We start from the raw sequence: 19,102 nt of genomic DNA, 5'->3' as shown, positions 1-19,102 counted from the left end.
ATTTGAACATTTTTTTGTAAATATAACAACAACAACTTAACTTAAAATAAATGTTAATAAACTATCTATAGCCATAGGCGAATATCGGGGGACTAAGGGGAGCTTAGCCTCCCCAAGTATTTCAATAGACCCCCAAAAATCGAAGGTACTATGTTATACTTCTGTATAAAAAAGGGAGTGCGGGGTCACTTTACATTGGATTATTATAGCCCCTCTAAAAATTCAATCAAATGTCCGCCTATGTCTATAGCAGCATAAAAGTATATTATTGAATTATTTATTTTATATAACTCGGGAGTATAATATAATCATAAATAATCCAAATTCTATAAAAAGCTTGAAGATTTGTTGTATTTGTATATAATACTAAAATATCTTCACCCGTTACAAATTACGTTACAATGAGAAGCAGTATCTACTGCCAATTGGTATTTATATTACCATATTGAAAGGTAATTCAGGCCTTCAGGGGATCTTAAAGAGATTCAATTGACCCTTTTAACCCATCAGAAGGCACGTATGCGCATTTTGTACGAAAATTAATAATTATAGATTTATTGACATCACTTTATCTACGTAGGCCGATAAATACTAGGATTTTTCCCATTCCACAATAACGTATTTATTATAAATACCATTGATTATAAATTCTATATAATAGTAAATATATATATATATAATATTATTTATAATCAATGTAAATACTTAATAATTTTCATCTGTTTTTATGTCTTTTTCAAATTATTATCTACGTATATTTCAGTCAACTCCGTTCGATACTCCGATCGTACAAAATACGTCTCGCGCCTAGTCGTGATGTTATTTTTTGTTATACAAATAATATTTTTATTTTTATTTTTATTTATAAATTGTTTTATTTACTTAGTAATAGAAAGAAAAATTATATTTTAAATGAATATTAAAAATCATAAAAAAAGTATGTATAAAAACATAAAATATTATACAAATAAAAGTAAAATGTTTCCAAACAATATTTGTATTAAAACGATTTACTTATACTTCATTGTAATTAAATACATTTGAAAAACATTCTGTCATATAAAGTACGACACGCACCTGTTCGAGTAATACATAGTAGCGCGCCTATCGAAAAGTTAAACCAATCTATTTTTCTCATTTCTATGTATATTATATAATAATATTATGTTAAAATTAATTTTTTTATAGCCGAAGAAAAATCGCAAGAAACTGAAAAAACCGATTTTCATGAAATGTTGCAATACAAATTGATGAATCAAATATTTTAAGTAGGTAGGTACCTATATTGAAATCAATTGATATGAATCTTTTAAATTAAAATATTGAAATGAAAATATACTGTTTTAGTTTTCTTGGCATTACCTATACGATTATACTTGTACTTGATTAGTATTATTAAAATCTTCCAAACATATCGTTTTCGATTCTAAGCGGAGCAATGAATGTAGTTACAAATTCATATTACAAATTTATAAAAATCAATCAAAAAGTAAGGTTATCTAGTAGAATACATAACATAATATTATATAACCGGAAATCATTCAAAAATACATTTATTTTCTCATCTGTAGGTAGGAGATACCTACCTACTACATACCTTATAAATGTATAGCGAATCTCATATATAAATCACGATTTCCATAATATGCCTCATGAGTCATGACTAATGATTATATACAATGCATAATGTACATAGAAAGTTTGTAATTATTATAATAATTATAATCTTAAATCATATAAAGATTAAAGAATAAAGACGTTAAAATTTAAAAAAATATAATTCTTCACATCCTAAGGAAGTGGAAAATAGAAATTTTGCATAAACATATATTTATATTACCTTATGGGCTACGGCTTATACTAATATGTGTATTATCTGAGATTTGATAAAAAAAAAATGAATACACATACAAAACATAAACTAAACTAACAAAGCGCAATCAACTCTACTCATACTAACTTCACCATTTTTGTTTATATATGATCATTGATCAATTTGATCATATTATTCATCGTGAGAATATACTTTCAAAACTATATGTAGATGAGAATATTAAGAATTTTCTGATTATTGGAATGGGCAATTTTTTTTAGGATAAAATACAGATTTTATAATTGAGTTTCAAACTTTCAACATTTTATGATTATTCACTATATTTAATATTATTTAATATATACATATATAATTCAAGATTTAACATTGAAATATAAAATAATTGTGTATCAAGTGGCAACGGCAAAAATTATTGCTTGCTGGGCGAGCCATGCATATACTCGTACTATTTTTTGTCACGCCTCTTATCGATATTACCGCTGACCGCGGCAATAGTAATTACTACCTAATTAGTAATGTGAATAATAATTACTAATTAGTTACACAACTATTACAACACTACAACAGTACAATTTCTTTACTCGTACAGAACACATGTTCACCATTCATAAATAATTATTATATTGAATGTATTATGTATTTAGAAAAACGGCGTTGAATTTTGAGTAGGTACATTTATTTAAATTATTAAAAAGCTAATATTCTTTAAAATGAATTATATATTATAATTACTCGTTATTATAATTTATATTTATTTTATTATAGTTTAAAAGATTATAACTTTATATTTTATTTTTGATCTATATTTAATGGTATTTTAATAAAATTCAATATAATTAGTAATTACACTTACCTATGTAGTATGTACGATGTACCTATTGTATCTATCTGAAAAATGTAATTTTTCAACGCTTCAACTATCATCGGAATCGCTAAGTAAACTTTTGGCGCAGGTGTGAGAAAACAGCACATTTATAAATTTTCCATTCCAACATACTGCCTTTTAATTTGAAAACACGTGCAATATGATCAACACTGACAACACCCTTAATGTTAAGTAAATAGTAAGTGGTCTCATAGTATCATTTTAGTAATATTGAATAATACAATCTTGAAGTTATAATAATATGTTTAAGTACATGTCAATGAACCGATTGGATATTTTATTTAAATTTAGTCAATTATGTTATTATTTTACATTTGCGTGTGCTTGTTTACACATTTTAGCGAAAAAAACAAAATAAAAATTTAGCACTTTTCTTTTACAAGTAGTTATCGATTTATGAAAAAATTCAAAAATTCAAATATACCTATAATAATATAATTTATATAATATGTATAGTTGTATAATATATTAACATTATGTTTAATAAACATTATGGGTTTTGCTAGTAAAATTTATTTTATTTAATGAACATCCACTAATCTGTCATTTTTGTTGATTCGGCTATCATATGGTAGATTTGATATCAGCTGGATTATTGATAGAACGAAAAACTGTATTATTATAATATATCACTAGGCGTAGTAGTGCCTATAATAGTAGTTAAGTATGTTCCCGCATTACTATGTACTATTAAAATAGATCACTTTATATTATAGGTGATATTTAAATTTAATTGACGTACACACGCAGACTTTCATTTAAATAATAAATTATCACATAGGTATAACTAATAAAGTAATAACTATAAACTATAGGCAGGTACTTAATGTATGTACAGAAAACCTTGACAAAGGTCTTTTTAGTTTATCAAGGCTCTCAAGTATTCACATTATGATCAACTATCCAGCGGATACGATCTCGACAGATGACTCTTCTGCAGGCCGCGGCACTGCTATAACCGGAATAACACGATCGTCGTTCGTATTTTAAACGTAAATACCGCCGAGTAATGAAAACCTACAATATTGTGTATATAAGCAAATATAGGTATTGCTCTTGTTATTTATTTTCTGTTTTATTGTACATTTTTCTGCCGGCTACATTAAAGCAAGGTTTTAATTCGGCAATTCGGCAATAAAGTAACTTCGTGTAAAGGTACCAACCAATCTGTATAATATAATATATAGGTATATCGCATATATATAATATGTACTGTGTGATTAAACAACTGGTTACCTTCGTCGAGTTTCGTTTAAAACAACATAGTATTGTGTTTATGTTTATGTTTATGAAAGAACAAGCTAATTTTACGCAACTCATCAGTAGAGCCTGCAAACATCATGATGTAGAATTACGAAAATAACAATTACGGTGTAAGGGTGAAGGGTATTCAATTTAGTTAATTTGTTTTATAAAATATTTTTTTTTAATATATTATTACTATTAATAACACGGTTAAGGAAGTTTATAACTTCGCAAAAATTATCCAATCTAGTATTAAATAGGCTTATAGTTTATAATGTTGAAAATGTACTCAAATATCTTTAATTTATTATATAATTCTCATTGATAAAATATGTCGAATATTAATTGGAAAAATCATCTTAGATAAGGCGAAAAAAATAGCTTTTTAAATACCCTAGCTATAACGTTATTAATATATGCGTATATATATTACGTATATACAATATACATTATACAATATATACTATATAGCAGAGGTCGGCAAGTAATTTCTATTGGAGTCCTAAAGATTAAAATAATAAATCAATGAGGTCCAGTGAAAAAATCTTTTTCAAATCTTTATACATAATGAAGTAAGTACAATGTGTTGACAGGGTCCAAAGTTTTGCCTTCCGCCAGTTGCCGACCCCTGCTACTGCTATAATAGTTGGAATCTATGAAAAAAAAGCCCCGTACTAGCTAAATACATTATTATTCGTTATTTTATTATGATTTACATAATTAAATAATAAATATCATTATTAGTCATTACATTTATTTAAGTAATCTTATTAATATATCTATAACTGCAACTGCAAGTGGGTATCGCTCTACTGTATAGTAGAAATGGAGAGTAGATCACTATAATGGATGTGTTAAATTTTAATGTGCAATGACAGGTATCAATGTATCATTGTATATTTGTATACGAAATATGATTATGAATGGAGTTTATTTGTCAATCTAGAATAATTAGTAACATATAATATATTATAAATTTATAACCTATATTTAAATTGTAATATATCGTTATTTTACACGAATTCGTAAAAAATTAAATTTCATATGCTCATAAATTTTTTTCTATATTGACGGTAAAATTTTTTTTTACAGTTACTTGAAGGAAAACTTATGGATAACCTTGTATTGGGTTTTTTAATCTTAGTTATAAATCATAAACATTTACGAATTTTCAACTTCAAAATTCTTTCTAAATTTTCGCGATTTTGATATATTTCGTTAACATTTAAACTTTAAATGCTTATAAACAAAAATTGTGACTAACAATTTTTGATTTTTTTTTTTTTACTACGATAAGTACAACTTATAATAAACCTTGTATTAAATTTTAAAGATTTTTTGGAAAGCTAAATTTTTTTTATCGGCATTTCAAGAAAAAAAAATTTAGAAAAATAGAAAATTTCAATTGTCCGAAAATAGCTTAAAAAAAGTGAAAATATTTTGAAAAATTAATCATAAATAAATAACGAGAATATAAACATCTGGTTAAAATTTTAATTACGAGTATTTACAATGATTCGTTTTTGAGTTACAGTAAAAATTATTTAAATTATATACAAATGACAATTATTTTATATTTTTTAATTATTTTAAATTTTTATCCTTCAACATTTTTTAAAATTATGTAGGTATCTACAAATGACAATTACCGATAATGTTAAATGCAGATTGCGGCTATACGTTTAGACATGTTAAAGATTAAAGAAGTGTTACATAGTTAAATGTAATAATTATATTTAATTATGTAAATCATAATAAAATAATGAATAATGTACCTATTTAGTTTGTACGGGGCTTTTTTTTCCGAATAACAAAAGTTGTGATACGGGGCAGCTGTGATGCATTAACACATTTTCCGCATTTTCGTCATTTTGGTGAATTTTAAACTTAAACAAAAATAACATTACTTATGTATTATAAAAAATAACAACTTATGCGAGACTGTAGGTATATTAAATTTTCAATTTTATTTTACTCATAAACAAAATTACAAAAATGTCATCGTACATACAACGAAAAAAAATCAAATCAATAACCGCAATGTACTTACCTATTTACTATTTATGTATAGTCTTAACCACGATTAAAGTTATAACTCTCCAAACACCAAACTAGAATTTAACTATTCTGTGACCAAACTATTGTAATAAATTAAATAGTATATTGCAGTAGCTGATAATAAAAGGTTTATTTATTATCGATGATTAGATCACACTGTTTTTTAGTTTATGATAATGTTTATTGACCTGCAAAATATGGAATATACCCTACAGAACTTATCTAACAAAATTTATCTTCATCATCCTGAATCCTGATTAATAAGTAGTGATTACAACTTGCAGTTATGTGTGTCATGCCTGTATGCTTTACACGATAATCTAAAATATATTATTTTACGTTTCCTTAATCATTCCAAATTGTTCAATTAACATTTAATTGCTATATTTCTTTATTCTTAACGTTGCCAGTGTTAAACAGTCAAAATGGTCGTCAAAGAAATTATGCTCGATGCCCAGTTTCTAGAAGAATTAAACGCAAACGCCATGAAGCTGGTCGTTGTAGATTTTTCAGCTACCTGGTGCGGTCCATGTAAACGTGTCGCGCCTCTTTATGATGAACTCTCAAACAAGTATGACCGTGCCGTGTTCCTTAAAGTGGATGTTGACAAATGCCAGGAAACAGCCGCCAGTCAAGGTGTGTCGGCTATGCCGACTTTCATACTGTATCGCAATAAGGTAAAAGTGGCAAAAATCCAGGGTGCCGATATCACAGCTGTCGAATCAAAAATCAAACAACTTTATGATGCAGCATGTGCCGCTTCTGGCGAAGACTGTGGAGTACCTGGTCAGATGGACCTTAACTCTTTCATTATGAAAAATCAGTGCGAGGCTCTTAATGATTCAGATGACCATCCACTATCGGCACTTATTGAGAACCGCGGCTATATTGAATCAGATTGTGATCAGCAACTTATTTTATCATTAACCTTCACACAATCTGTCAAAGTGCACTCTATCAAAGTAAGTTAACCATTAATAATAGATAGTAACAAATAAAATATTATGAGATCACATTATTAGACCGATATAACTGATTGTTTTATGTAACTATAAATATAATAATTATTTTTTTATTATTATTTAGGTTAAAGCTCCTAAAGATAATGGACCCAAATCATTGAAATTATTTATTAACCAGCCAAATACTATAGATTTTGATGCGGCAACTTGTAATTTAGCTACACAAGAACTTGAATTAAAACCTGATGAATTAGATGGTAAAATTGTCAACTTGAAGTATGTAAAATTCCAGAACGTCCATAATCTGCAGATATTTGTTATAAACAATCAAACTGATGAGGAAGTAACAAGAATAGATAGTTTGGATATTATTGGAATGCCTATATCTACAACTAATATGGGCGATTTTAAGCGTGTTGCTGGAAAAGTGGGAGAAGCTCATTGAAAGTGATGATGTATATTATTAAAAATCCATATTATAATGTGTACTAAATTAACAATTTAAAAATAACTAATTATCATATATCAGTTTTTTATTCTCAAAAATTATATAATTATACATATTTATGTAAAATATTAAATTCATATTTGTAAAAAAAAAAATATTCAAGAACGTTTTACCAAGTAAAAACTTTCATCTGTCTTAAAGTCTTTATTTAATTTTAGATCCTTTAAACTTAATATTTCATCATATTCTTCCCAGAAATCATCACCTATAATATCTACATGTAATGGACATATGACGTGTTTCTTGGATTTAGATGGAGGTAAATTAACAATTTTTCTTACTAACACTGTACCTTTTCTATAAATTGGTAACTCATTATTATAATTAGTTCCACACTCTTTAAATAATATTTCATTTTTTTCTGATGACACAGTTCCACTCAATATTTTTTCAGCCTGAAATAAACATCTAAAATTAATACTTACATACTCTATAAAAAAATATATTAAGTTTCTATTTTACTTAAAATTGGTACCTCATTATTTGATAATCCTTTCTTTAAAATAAGTCCCCAAAATGCTGTGTTGTATAAATTATTAATGTGAGTATCTGCTTGACGCCAACTTAAGTAATCGCGTAAATTTTGATCAGTTGGATATAAAACAATTCGAGCGTCAAATGATGGTGGATATAAAAGTTTTTTATCTTCAAAATATGTATTCCAATAGTACACATATGAAGCAGAAAATATGCTGTTAATTGCAGTCATGATTTTTGACTGCCGTCTATTATAAAGATCTGTATTTTTCCTGAGTATAAAACTATATTCATCACTCTGTCCATATGCTAAGGACACGTCCCTGAATTCTTCCATAACTGCTGCAGCAGATCTGTTCATTAATTCCAAAGCTCTTTTATCATTTGGTTTTTCAAATTTATGTGAAGATGTAAACCTACAAGCAATTTAAATGTATTTGATTACAAATATTTATACAAAAATAACATTCACTTGATACCAACAACAATAATACAGTATTGAATCAACACTGTTGGCTTAAAAAAAAACAAAATATAGACCATAACTATATTCTTACTATCTTCTTTAATATATTTGTCTTAAAACAAAACAAATGCAAAAAATGTTAGAAGATTTAATTTTTAAATAAAATATCAAGATGTTACAATCTATAATATTATATCAAGACAAGGTTTCAATAGATAATATAAAAATATTATAAAATATAATTATTGATTTACTTGTTTAAAAAAAAAAAAAAATGTTTTCCTAGAGAAGTGCATAATTAAGTATCTTAACTAGCCCTAAATCCTAGGTATTAAATGCCCTAGATCTGACACTATCTAAGAGATACTTAGAAGTCAAAAGTTGAAATATCTAGCAACTAACTATAAATTAATAAAATGATCGTAATATTTATTATATTACTCATTGTAGCAAACCATCAGTAATCCAAGAGGTTATAGATACATTTTATATAACATAGTCATGTATAACTAATACAATTTTCTACTGAAATAAGTAGTTCATATAAATTACCAACTATTTAGGTACTCATTATTTTATCAATACTAAGATAGTAAAGTAAATGTAAAAAAAAAATGTTTGATACTCATAGACTATATTAGTTGATTGTATCCATCAATAAATCAATGAAAAGTTTAAAACAGACCTATGAAACGAACGGCCATCCAATCGCACAACGATCCAACAATTCTGTAAGCATCTGTCTTCAAACTCAAATGTTCGTACATATTCATATTTGCTTTTAGCCATTGCTTTTGAAGTACTGAATTTCTTAGTATTGATGTGCAAAACTCGATGCCTATAAATAATTGATTTACATGTGAAACAAATTTCAAATAATTTTCTTAAAGACAAAAACATAAAATAAACTTGAATTTATGATTGTGTTATAGATATGATAATTTACAACACATACTTTAAACAGAATATCAAAAAAATATTTTTTTAAAACATTCCTACTTAGCATGAACCTTAAAAATTATTGATTAAATTTTAATAAAACTAAATTAAAACGGTCTAATATATTACTATTCATTATACAGTTCATTTCAAATTCCTTCAGTTACAACTTAAATTATTTTATTCTGTAAGGACACATCAATTTGATATCACGCTAAGACGCTACGTTAGTAAATGTGATGAAAATAATGCAAATAAATACTTACCATTCGTATAGATTTTTCAGTTTCCTCGTAAATAATGACATGCAAACGAACTAATTTCTAAATATTGTGAAAAAATCAAAACAAAAACCAAAAAAGCGTGGTAAAAAAATAGCTATGGTAACTTACATAAATGGTGATAATGTACTATGATAAGATGATAACAAAAGTGAAAAGGTAAGTATTACAGTTCAGTAGTAAATTTAAAATTATAATAATTATATAGTACTATAGTAGGTAATGCTCACATTGTCACATAACACTTAATATTTGTGTAATTAATGAATAATGTAACTACAAATTATAATATTTTTTTAAGCTTTTAACTACATTTTCACATTTAAGTTTAATGGCCTATTTGTTAAAATAAATTAAACTGTAAGGTTATGATTTCATATCATAAATTGCATCTTGGACATATTGTATGCAGTGTTTTTGTTGATACTGCCTAATTGCTGATCTACTATGGTCCAATTATGTAAATTAAATTAACCCATTTTTCTTGAAATATTGTATAACAAAGCAGTGGTATAAAAAATAATCAGAATTTAACTTGTACATTTCTTTTTTTTTATTTCTACAAGATATTTACAATCTGTTTGAAGAAGCAATAAGAAACTTAGTTTAAAAATAATTACTTATTTATGTATCTGAATAATTTAACAAAAATTGCCATCAGTTGACGGCACCACCTGTTTTGAATTAAAATGTATATACTTGTACCGCGCCAGTTAACTTTTGTTTAAATAATATACTGATACACCAACATAATAAAAATTAAAAAAAAAAAGTAGAATAACTAAGTTAAATATTGACCACATTTTTATGCACCTTATATGAAACTGATAGATAAACTCATGTGTTTTGATATTATAATATACCGAAAAATACAATAGATTTTCAACTTTTTTTAATTCTCATATCCCTATATTAATTTAGTAGTTTGTAAATACAATTTCTCAGTCAAAAGGATTTTTTTTTTTTAATATTTATTAAAATGATTTTAGTCATATGGTTAATTTATTTTTAAGAATACTTGGTAACTAAAATACTATATCTTCATTATGTTACTTATTAACTCTTTCGTGTATTATATTACATGCAACTATACACAATATTTAGAACACATGTAAATCAAAATATTTTTGTTTTTATTAAAAGGAATAAAAAAATAAGTTCAAAATATTACTACCAATTACTAATAGTTTAAAAGAAAACATAAAATGCTATTTTTATTTTTGAATACTTTTACAATTTATTATATTTTTAACAACGTAATTAACTATGGTAGACAATATTTATAATTTATGTATACTATACTTATTAGGTATTCCAATACTAACGATGATTTATAAAAATGTTTAAAATCTTAATAAATTCAAAAAGTAATATAATTTATAAGTTAATAGATTCTAATAGTAAAAGGAAAAAACTCAGTCGTTCAATCTATGTTACATCTATCTTATGTACCAATTTTGTTTTCTAAAATAAAACTAAGTGCAAGGAAATAAGTAAAATAAAACTAATATATTTTTATTTGATTGACATTGTTCGTTAGGTGATGAACAAAACATTATTTAAAGAGTATAAATTATTAGTTTTCCCGCTATATGTGGTTTATTTTGTTCGTTTATAAGTAAAAACAAGATATACGCACAAGTATTTGTACATACATTTGTATTGCGTGATCGATGTGTTGGAGATTCTATAATTTTGATTTTGATTTGTCATAACTCTTCAAAGTATGCCACACGAGCCTTGGTTGATCCGCACTTCACCTATTTAATATTTGAAAAATTAGCATATAGAATAGATATAATAAAGTCTTATACAAATAAAGGAGAATATTTATTCTAGTTATTTTCTGTTCAGTTAATCAAAGTCATTATAATGACAATGTAAAATTAATAGCAAGTCAAATTTTAACTTTTAAATTTAGTTTCAGACTATTTTAATTACTTAGTATATAATAGTTAATAATTAACAACACTTCTAAACATTGTGATAACTGATTATTAACCATAACATAAAGTAATTATTTGGGTAAAGTGGAAAAAATTCAGAGTATTAAATTAAAATTATGTAAAAATAACTTAACATAATTGTAACTACTGTTAAATTTAATTTTTAAGAAGTGGTACATAATTTAATATTTTAAATAACTTCATATTGGACTTACAATTTTACATTATATTATTTGAATTTTAAATTATTCAATGAAATGTATTCAATGTTAGCTATAGCTGACAGACTCACTGCCAAAAATTTGAATAGTGGGAATAGGCAACAAGCTTAGAACATTTTAAAACTATTTAGTATAAATTATGATATACAAATGAAACAAACCTATAAAGAGTTTTTTGTATTGAAATATTTACTAAGAAATATTTGTGGTTTAAAAATAAAAGAAGGTATTCATATTAGAAATCCAAATACTCCAAAAAATATTATCTTTAACTTTGAAGATACATTAATTCTCATTGAATTTACAATGATTTATATACATTTTAAATATTTTTTTTTTATTTAATAATTTTTTAGCTTAGTGTATATTTATTTATAGATTTCTATAGTTTTCTCTAAAAAGAGTAAATTCAAATTCAAAAAAGAAAGGATAAGATTATACTCATAACACAATTTTAGACTAGAAATACTTGGTTGCATCTAAGTTCAAGTAATATACAGTAAATTCCCGTTACAATAAATACCAATAAAACAAAAAATCTCGTTATAACGAAAGTCTTAGAAGTTCTCTGCTGAAAAGCAGGGCTTATAAAGAGCTTATTCGAATTTTCGTTACAACGAAAAAAAAATTTGGTCCCCTGAGTTCGTTATAACGGGATTTTACTGTATTAACATAATAATTAACCTTTATTATCTTAATATGGTAAATATAAAGCCTAATTAACTAATTATAATCAATATAATATAATTTAATATTTAGTATTCAATTTGATTTTGTAAGTTCAATTTAAAGCATTAATTGTATACAGTCACGGATACAAGGGAGGGGCAATGGGGGCTGAAGCCACTCCCTTAGGCCTAAGTAACTTACTTAAAATATTTCAAAACTTAAACTTAATGCCTATGCTTTTATGTGCTTGAAGTAAATTTTTTTATTTAGCACCCCCCTTATTTAATTTCTAGATCCGCGCGCCTAATTGTATATACATTTTCACAATATTAAAAAAAAAATGATAAGTTTAATAACTAAACTTATTATAAATTAAATTATTTACTTTTTTTAGTGTAGAGTATTTGTTTTCTCCGAGACGCACTTGTTCATCATGTAACATATCCAATTCACATTGCTTTTCATCTACTTTAAGCACTTCAATTTCTGTTTTTAAATCTCTTAGTTGATCTTGAAGGTTTTTGCTTTTTTCTAAATATTGAACTCTGTATACATATAAACATATTTAAACACAATTATTGTCTGATTAGTGACAAAAGTAGACAGTTGATAACCTAACCTTTCTTTTTCAATTTCTAATGATAGCTGTTCCATATCATTATCAGCAATAAAGTCATAAGCTGGTAAATGATGATCTACAAGTGCTGGTGGAGTAGAATGAGTAAGAGAAAGTGATGGTGAATTTGCATTTAATCTTAATGCATGAAGATCAGCAGGAAGGTCTAGTACTGAGCTACTTGACACTGAATACAAACTTGAAACACTCTAAATTAAAAATCAAACCAAAAATTCAAGTATATAATTAACAAAGTAATAAAAAAATATGATTAAAATTAAAATATAGAAACTATAACGTACAGTATTAACATATGCATTTCTAGAAAGGAACTCCAGCAATTTTTCTTTTGCTTGTTTTTCAGCAACACGAGCTCTAAGTAACTCTTCTTTAAGTTTATTTGCTTCAGCTGCTCGTCTTTCAGATTCATCTACAAGTCGAGCAGTCAATTGTTCAGCTTCCCGTGTTTTCCGTTCAAGACTTACTTTTTCTTCTTCAGTCTATACATTAAACATAGTAAAATGTACACAACAAATGTCAGATACTCTAATTGTAAAAATAAAATATATCTGTTTTATATTTCTAATCATACTTTAAGTGCAGTCAAACGAAATTGAGTAATTTTATGTTCAGCTTCAGAGGCTTTTTGACCTAACAACATAGCTTCTTCTTCTGCAACTCGGGACTTTTCAGCCAAAAGATCAGCAGTCTCTTCAGATCGTCTCTGTAAAATGTATTGGTAGCATTGATATTTTTTATCACATTTTCTAGGTAAAACTCTTAAAAATACTAACTAATGCTTCATTTGCCAAACGGATTTCTTCTTGGTATTGCATCAATCGTTGTTCCATAATTGATTTTTCTTTTTCTGCAATTTCTCTTAACTGTTTTTCACGCGCCAACTTATTACGCTCAATTTGCCGTCTAATAAATAATATAATACCTAATTTTAATAAATAATTTAAAATATGGTTATTATTATTTAATAGTTACCTAGACTTTTCTTCTTTTGCTTGCGTTTTCATTTGCTGTACTTCCATTGAATCTGGTTTACGTCTTCTCATAAAAAGATCATGATTTCCTATACACAGGTCTAAAATCTGAAAAAAAAAATATGCATAATTAACAAAAATTTCTTAATTGATAGTAATTTTATTTTTTATTTACCAATTTATTCATTCGAACTTTGTGTGAAAAAAATACAAAATTTGGTGACGTCTTATCAACAGGTTTAATAGTAAATTTTTTATCATCAAAACTAACATGTCTAATTTCAGACCATTGGAATGTTGTTTTTGGAGTTAATTTGTTCTCTTTTTCATAAATATTAAGTCCTAAAGATGTAACTCCTAACCACAAATCTGTATCTTTTTTGTTCTATATTATTTAAAAATCCAAAAGGTCATAATTAATAAAAGTTAAAATTAGTATAGTTTAACAAACTATTTTAACTCACACTTATGGGAAAATAATTTACACCATACATATCTAAATCTTGAGCGATTTTCAAATATTCAATTTCAGCTTCATCCCTTGACATTCCTCTATGGTCAGCATACCAAACTTTAATTCGCTCTTCCCACATTTCTGCTGTCATTTGATATTGATCAATTACTCTTTGAGGTAATAACTCTTCACTGGCAAGCATTCCTGGCTTATAAGTGCCTTCGTCGTAATCACCATACTAAACAGATTCAAGTAAATAAATTAAATGTATAACCTAAGAAAGAATATAATTTCTAAATTTCTTCTACTTTTGCTTGTACAGCATATGAAGCTAATAACACTGAAGCTTCTGGTGGACAATAAATATCCATTGCTAAAATGGCACGATTAACTTGTAAAAAAAATAAGTGTTGAGTAACTTCTTGAACAAGTTCTTCAGCTACTTCTTCAGGGTAAAATTTTGCGAGGAACATAAATGGCATTGTTGTTTGTTGAGGAATTCCTTGATCTTGTACTATAACACAATTTATTAATTTACAATTATATTTTATTTTTATATATTGAGTGTACCTTTTTTATCTAATTTTAACCAAGCAATAAATCCTTTCGAATCTTCATACTGCAACCCAAAATACCAGGTTTCTCGTAATCCAATGGTACGGCACACTAAGTCGAAAAGATCTCGACCAGTAGCTTTCAACTAAACGAATATTTTTATACAGTAAAAATTATAGTACATACTCAAGTGTAACAAATTTATAATTTACCTCTAGGTTAAATTCCAATTCGGCATCTAATGTACACACTTTGACAGGAAAAGATTTTCCTGTCGTTTTCTTACGTTTGAATGGCGGCATTTTTTCTTTCATCCTAAATTAACTTGAACAACACACACGATCACATTGATTGATTCAGATTATTAACAAACAAATAAATAATAAAATACAAATATTAAAAACTAAGACATTTTCGGAACAAAAAATAAATGTAAACACAAATAAAAGTTATTTTATTATTATGAGTCAAAAAGATTGAAGAATGATGTTTTTGTTTAAGTTATCATTTTTAAAATATTATCAAATAATTATGTGAACATTGATAACGGTAATCAGATAATCACATCTTGATTCTCGAGTAAATATTATAATGTTTTAAAAACTTTATAAATAATATATTTATTTTTATATTCATTATGAATTATTAATAGTATTAATACCTTCCTGAAAGTTTCTTACCGAAAACCTTCAATGTGTTATTCTAGTTATTCAGTATTTCAGTATTGAGTTTTCACTGTTCACCTGTAATAACAGTATCGAAAATGCTAAATTGAATCAAACTTACTATTTAATAATATGGTATAAAAGTAATTCGTGAACTATGTCTTACAGTAAAAGATTCTCAATCGACGATGCATTTGAAGATGAACCAATTGATGATATAAAAGTATATGTGTCTAGTTTAGGAAATTCACCTTTACAGTCGCCTGGACAAACCAAATTAACTAATTATGGTGGTATTGAAAATGAATCGATTTCAAGAACAAAAAAATTTGAAGATGTAAGTATTGCATATTATTATTCACTAAATATTTATATATGTATTTTTCAATAAATACTTAACATTTAAAAATGTATATATTTCCATTCTAGACATTATCTCGAGACAGTGATTCATTGATTTACAATTCAACAGCATATTCTAACCAAAAGAATTGGTGTTGGCATCATCCTCAAGTACGAGAGAATTGGCGTGTTGTATTAGCTGCTGTTATTTTACTCATTATTGGAACTGGTAATTATTTATATATGACTTATAATCGTATAAAGTAGGGATGGGAATATCCAGAAAACAGTATTAAAAATAATTCATGTTTTATTATTATTTAAATATTTGTATTTTTTATCCAATTAAATTATTAAACTGTACTGTGCATATCATCGCAGAATTGCCAAGTTACAAATAGATTCCCTTTATCAATGTAAAATTAGTTAAAAAAATAAAACTACTTTTTATTGATGTAATGATGTCAATATTACTATGATATCTATGATTATATGTTAATTGTACAATTTAAAAAATATTAATGTACAAGATTTAAAATGTTTAATTCATCTTATTAAGAGAACATTATATCCTCATGTATTTATTGCAGCAAATTTATCTATTATCTAACTTAAAAGTAAGAATATTACTTATATCACGTATCACGAATACCACATATCCTTTTATTGATGTTTTCATTTTAAAATAAAAGCCTAAGTAATGTCCTAAATAATATTCTTACCTTTAAATTTGATAATAGGTAAATTGATTCCAATATTAAAGCTAACAACATTATGCTGAACACAAATTTGCTATGATGTATGTTAGTAAGACGAAGACAACATATTCGGATATGAATGATATGATGTTATCTTAATATGGGCAACCTTCAACATAAACTAATAAATAAACATTAATATTCATTTTTAACTCTATGAATATGAAAACATATGAAAACTTTTAATACTATGCGACTACATTGTCCAATCTTAATAATTCAAATATTTTGATTTATGTCTGTTCACAGTATTATTATCAGTGGCTATAATTGTGCAGTTAACTCCGAACACAAATTATCATCCAATAGTGTTTTTCATCGCCGGCTTCATATGTTTCATACCTGGAGTATACCATGTTGTATATATATATTTAGCTGCTAGAGGACATCCCGGTTACAGTTTCTATAATTTATCATTATTCAACTGAGTGCTGAATAATTTGATAAAAACAAAGTAAATGTGTAGTGAATTATATGTATTTATTATAGTTAGATATTGAATAGACAATGTTACAACTAGAGGCTCCATCTATTATGCATAAATTCAGAGTACTTTAAATGTATGCTGAATTTTACGAAACAGGGAAAATTTATTTTATGAGCCTTTGAATTTAAACTGTTGAGGTGTGCATTAGTTTTTCCACTGATTTTAATTTTTTTGGCTATAGTAAGAAAATATATATTTCTTGATTTTCTGTTCACACTTTGTATACTATTACTGTGGTTCTTAATTTATTTGTGTCAGCAACATATTTTTTATTATAATATATTTAAATGGAATATTAAAAAAATGTATAACTATTTATAAATTTAGTCATATTCATAAAATTTAAAATTCAGTGATATATTTGGCTATTTTTTTTTCTAATTTTACTGCTACAAGGATAGATAGATGACAGTACAACTTGTATTTCTTCTTCTAGTCTGAAAAGCTTTTCCCTTGGTGTTAATGGTTAAGTGTATAGAAAGTTTAAAATTAAATTTACAAATATATGAAGTTGAAAATTGCAGTAAAACTATTTATACTTCTTCTGATATTTTGAAAACTCTGCTTTGATTGATATCCAAAATTCTTCAAGCTAATTTTCAATTATTTAAATTTAATAATACAATCAGTAGAAAATAATAATGGATTTTGTATGTATGGTTTTAGTAATTAATTCTGCAACATTAAAATATTGGATACTGTGACTTTTTCTCAAAATATTTTACTTGTTTTGATAATGTAGTTGTCAGTTATAATTCTGACCTTTTGATTCAAGATAATCAATCATGGTTTGTACATAGTTGTTGTTTACATGGGACCATTGAACCATTCAAAAGTTTTTTGCCACACACAACACACAATAGAATCAATTAAGAAGTTTTTATATGAACAATTAACACCATTATCAACGTAGGTTATCTTTAATAGGACCTTTTTAATAATACATTTATCCATTTATTAAATATATTATGTTTTGCACAACAGTCAAAAAGATATTGGACTAATAATTGTTCATGATATTTTATTGTAGTTGTATAGCAATAATTTTCAATATGTTAATAATCACTAACAAAACTAAGTACTGAAATTGTTTTATTTAATAAATCCATGATGTATAGAAATTTTTCTTTTCTACTTTGTGAATAACGCCATACTTAACATGTACTATGGTCACAGTACAGTACACTAGTGTACTGCATAATACTGGTTGAGAACCATGGTATTAGTAAACTAGTGTAAAATTCAGTTAAGTGTGATCCATAATTTGTTTCATTGTTTATTATTTAAATAAAGAGTGTCTAAAACAAAATTGCATGGGAGTATGGGACCAAAGTATTAAATCTTTTAAACAACTTTTGTTATTTTTTTGCAGAAAAACCCTTTTTGCTTATATTTATCACTAGAATAATGTTTTCTGACTTACTAATGTGTTATGTTAATTTATTTAGGAGCTTTGCATAACTACCATGTAATATAATCGATATATAAAATGTGTTAAATTTTAACTAAACTAAAATATTTAGTTTGTTAAAAATAAAAACAATATGAAAATAAGCAATATCTTAAAACTAAGCACCTTCAAAAATAGGAATCTCAGCTATTTAATCATGAAATTTTTATGTAATTGTAATTACGAGTATGAAAATAATTAAAATATTATTGTAAAAAATAATATCCTAAAATTATAATGGAAAACATTTTTATTTATAATAATTATGAAATAAATTTGTTTTAATAAAAG

At 25.8% G+C, this 19,102-nt stretch overlaps 4 protein-coding genes across 5 annotated transcripts; 2 read left to right on the top strand and 2 right to left on the bottom strand.

Moving 5' to 3' along the window:
* The first annotated feature begins 6,258 nt into the window (after positions 1-6,258).
* Positions 6,259-7,633, top strand: LOC132919136 (thioredoxin-like protein 1). The gene is made up of 2 exons (XM_060980484.1): positions 6,259-6,985; positions 7,110-7,633. Exons 1-2 carry the CDS (start codon positions 6,449-6,451, stop codon positions 7,428-7,430), a joined length of 858 nt encoding a protein of 285 aa, XP_060836467.1. The 5' UTR covers positions 6,259-6,448; the 3' UTR covers positions 7,431-7,633.
* On the bottom strand, positions 7,501-11,415 carry LOC132919120 (probable tRNA(His) guanylyltransferase). 2 transcript variants are annotated; one of them, XM_060980470.1, is made up of 5 exons: positions 9,768-9,793; positions 9,642-9,698; positions 9,122-9,274; positions 7,969-8,386; positions 7,501-7,888 (listed from the first exon to the last, which is right to left on the bottom strand). In XM_060980470.1, exons 2-5 carry the CDS (start codon positions 9,680-9,682, stop codon positions 7,592-7,594), a joined length of 909 nt encoding a protein of 302 aa, XP_060836453.1. In that variant the 5' UTR covers positions 9,683-9,698; positions 9,768-9,793; the 3' UTR covers positions 7,501-7,591. The 2 variants fall into 2 exon arrangements, with proteins under 2 accessions (XP_060836453.1, XP_060836459.1); XM_060980476.1 differs by lacking the exons at positions 9,642-9,698; positions 9,768-9,793 and adding an exon at positions 11,312-11,415.
* Positions 11,147-15,604, bottom strand: LOC132919109 (merlin). The gene is made up of 12 exons (XM_060980459.1): positions 15,322-15,604; positions 15,125-15,254; positions 14,863-15,068; positions 14,565-14,792; positions 14,276-14,485; positions 14,102-14,208; positions 13,903-14,032; positions 13,701-13,832; positions 13,411-13,608; positions 13,112-13,317; positions 12,878-13,037; positions 11,147-11,416 (listed from the first exon to the last, which is right to left on the bottom strand). Exons 1-12 carry the CDS (start codon positions 15,421-15,423, stop codon positions 11,366-11,368), a joined length of 1,860 nt encoding a protein of 619 aa, XP_060836442.1. The 5' UTR covers positions 15,424-15,604; the 3' UTR covers positions 11,147-11,365.
* Positions 15,605-15,682: 78 nt separating this feature from the next.
* LOC132919147 (transmembrane protein 134) lies at positions 15,683-17,573 on the top strand. The gene is made up of 3 exons (XM_060980492.1): positions 15,683-16,111; positions 16,204-16,345; positions 17,124-17,573. Exons 1-3 carry the CDS (start codon positions 15,932-15,934, stop codon positions 17,300-17,302), a joined length of 501 nt encoding a protein of 166 aa, XP_060836475.1. The 5' UTR covers positions 15,683-15,931; the 3' UTR covers positions 17,303-17,573.
* The last annotated feature ends 1,529 nt before the right edge of the window (positions 17,574-19,102 follow it).

Source organism: Rhopalosiphum padi, chromosome 1, assembly GCF_020882245.1.
Source record: "Rhopalosiphum padi isolate XX-2018 chromosome 1, ASM2088224v1, whole genome shotgun sequence".
NCBI lineage: Eukaryota > Metazoa > Arthropoda > Insecta > Hemiptera > Aphididae > Rhopalosiphum > Rhopalosiphum padi.
The sequence above is the reverse complement of the archived record's forward strand: the minus strand, read 5'-3'. Positions and strand labels throughout refer to the sequence as shown.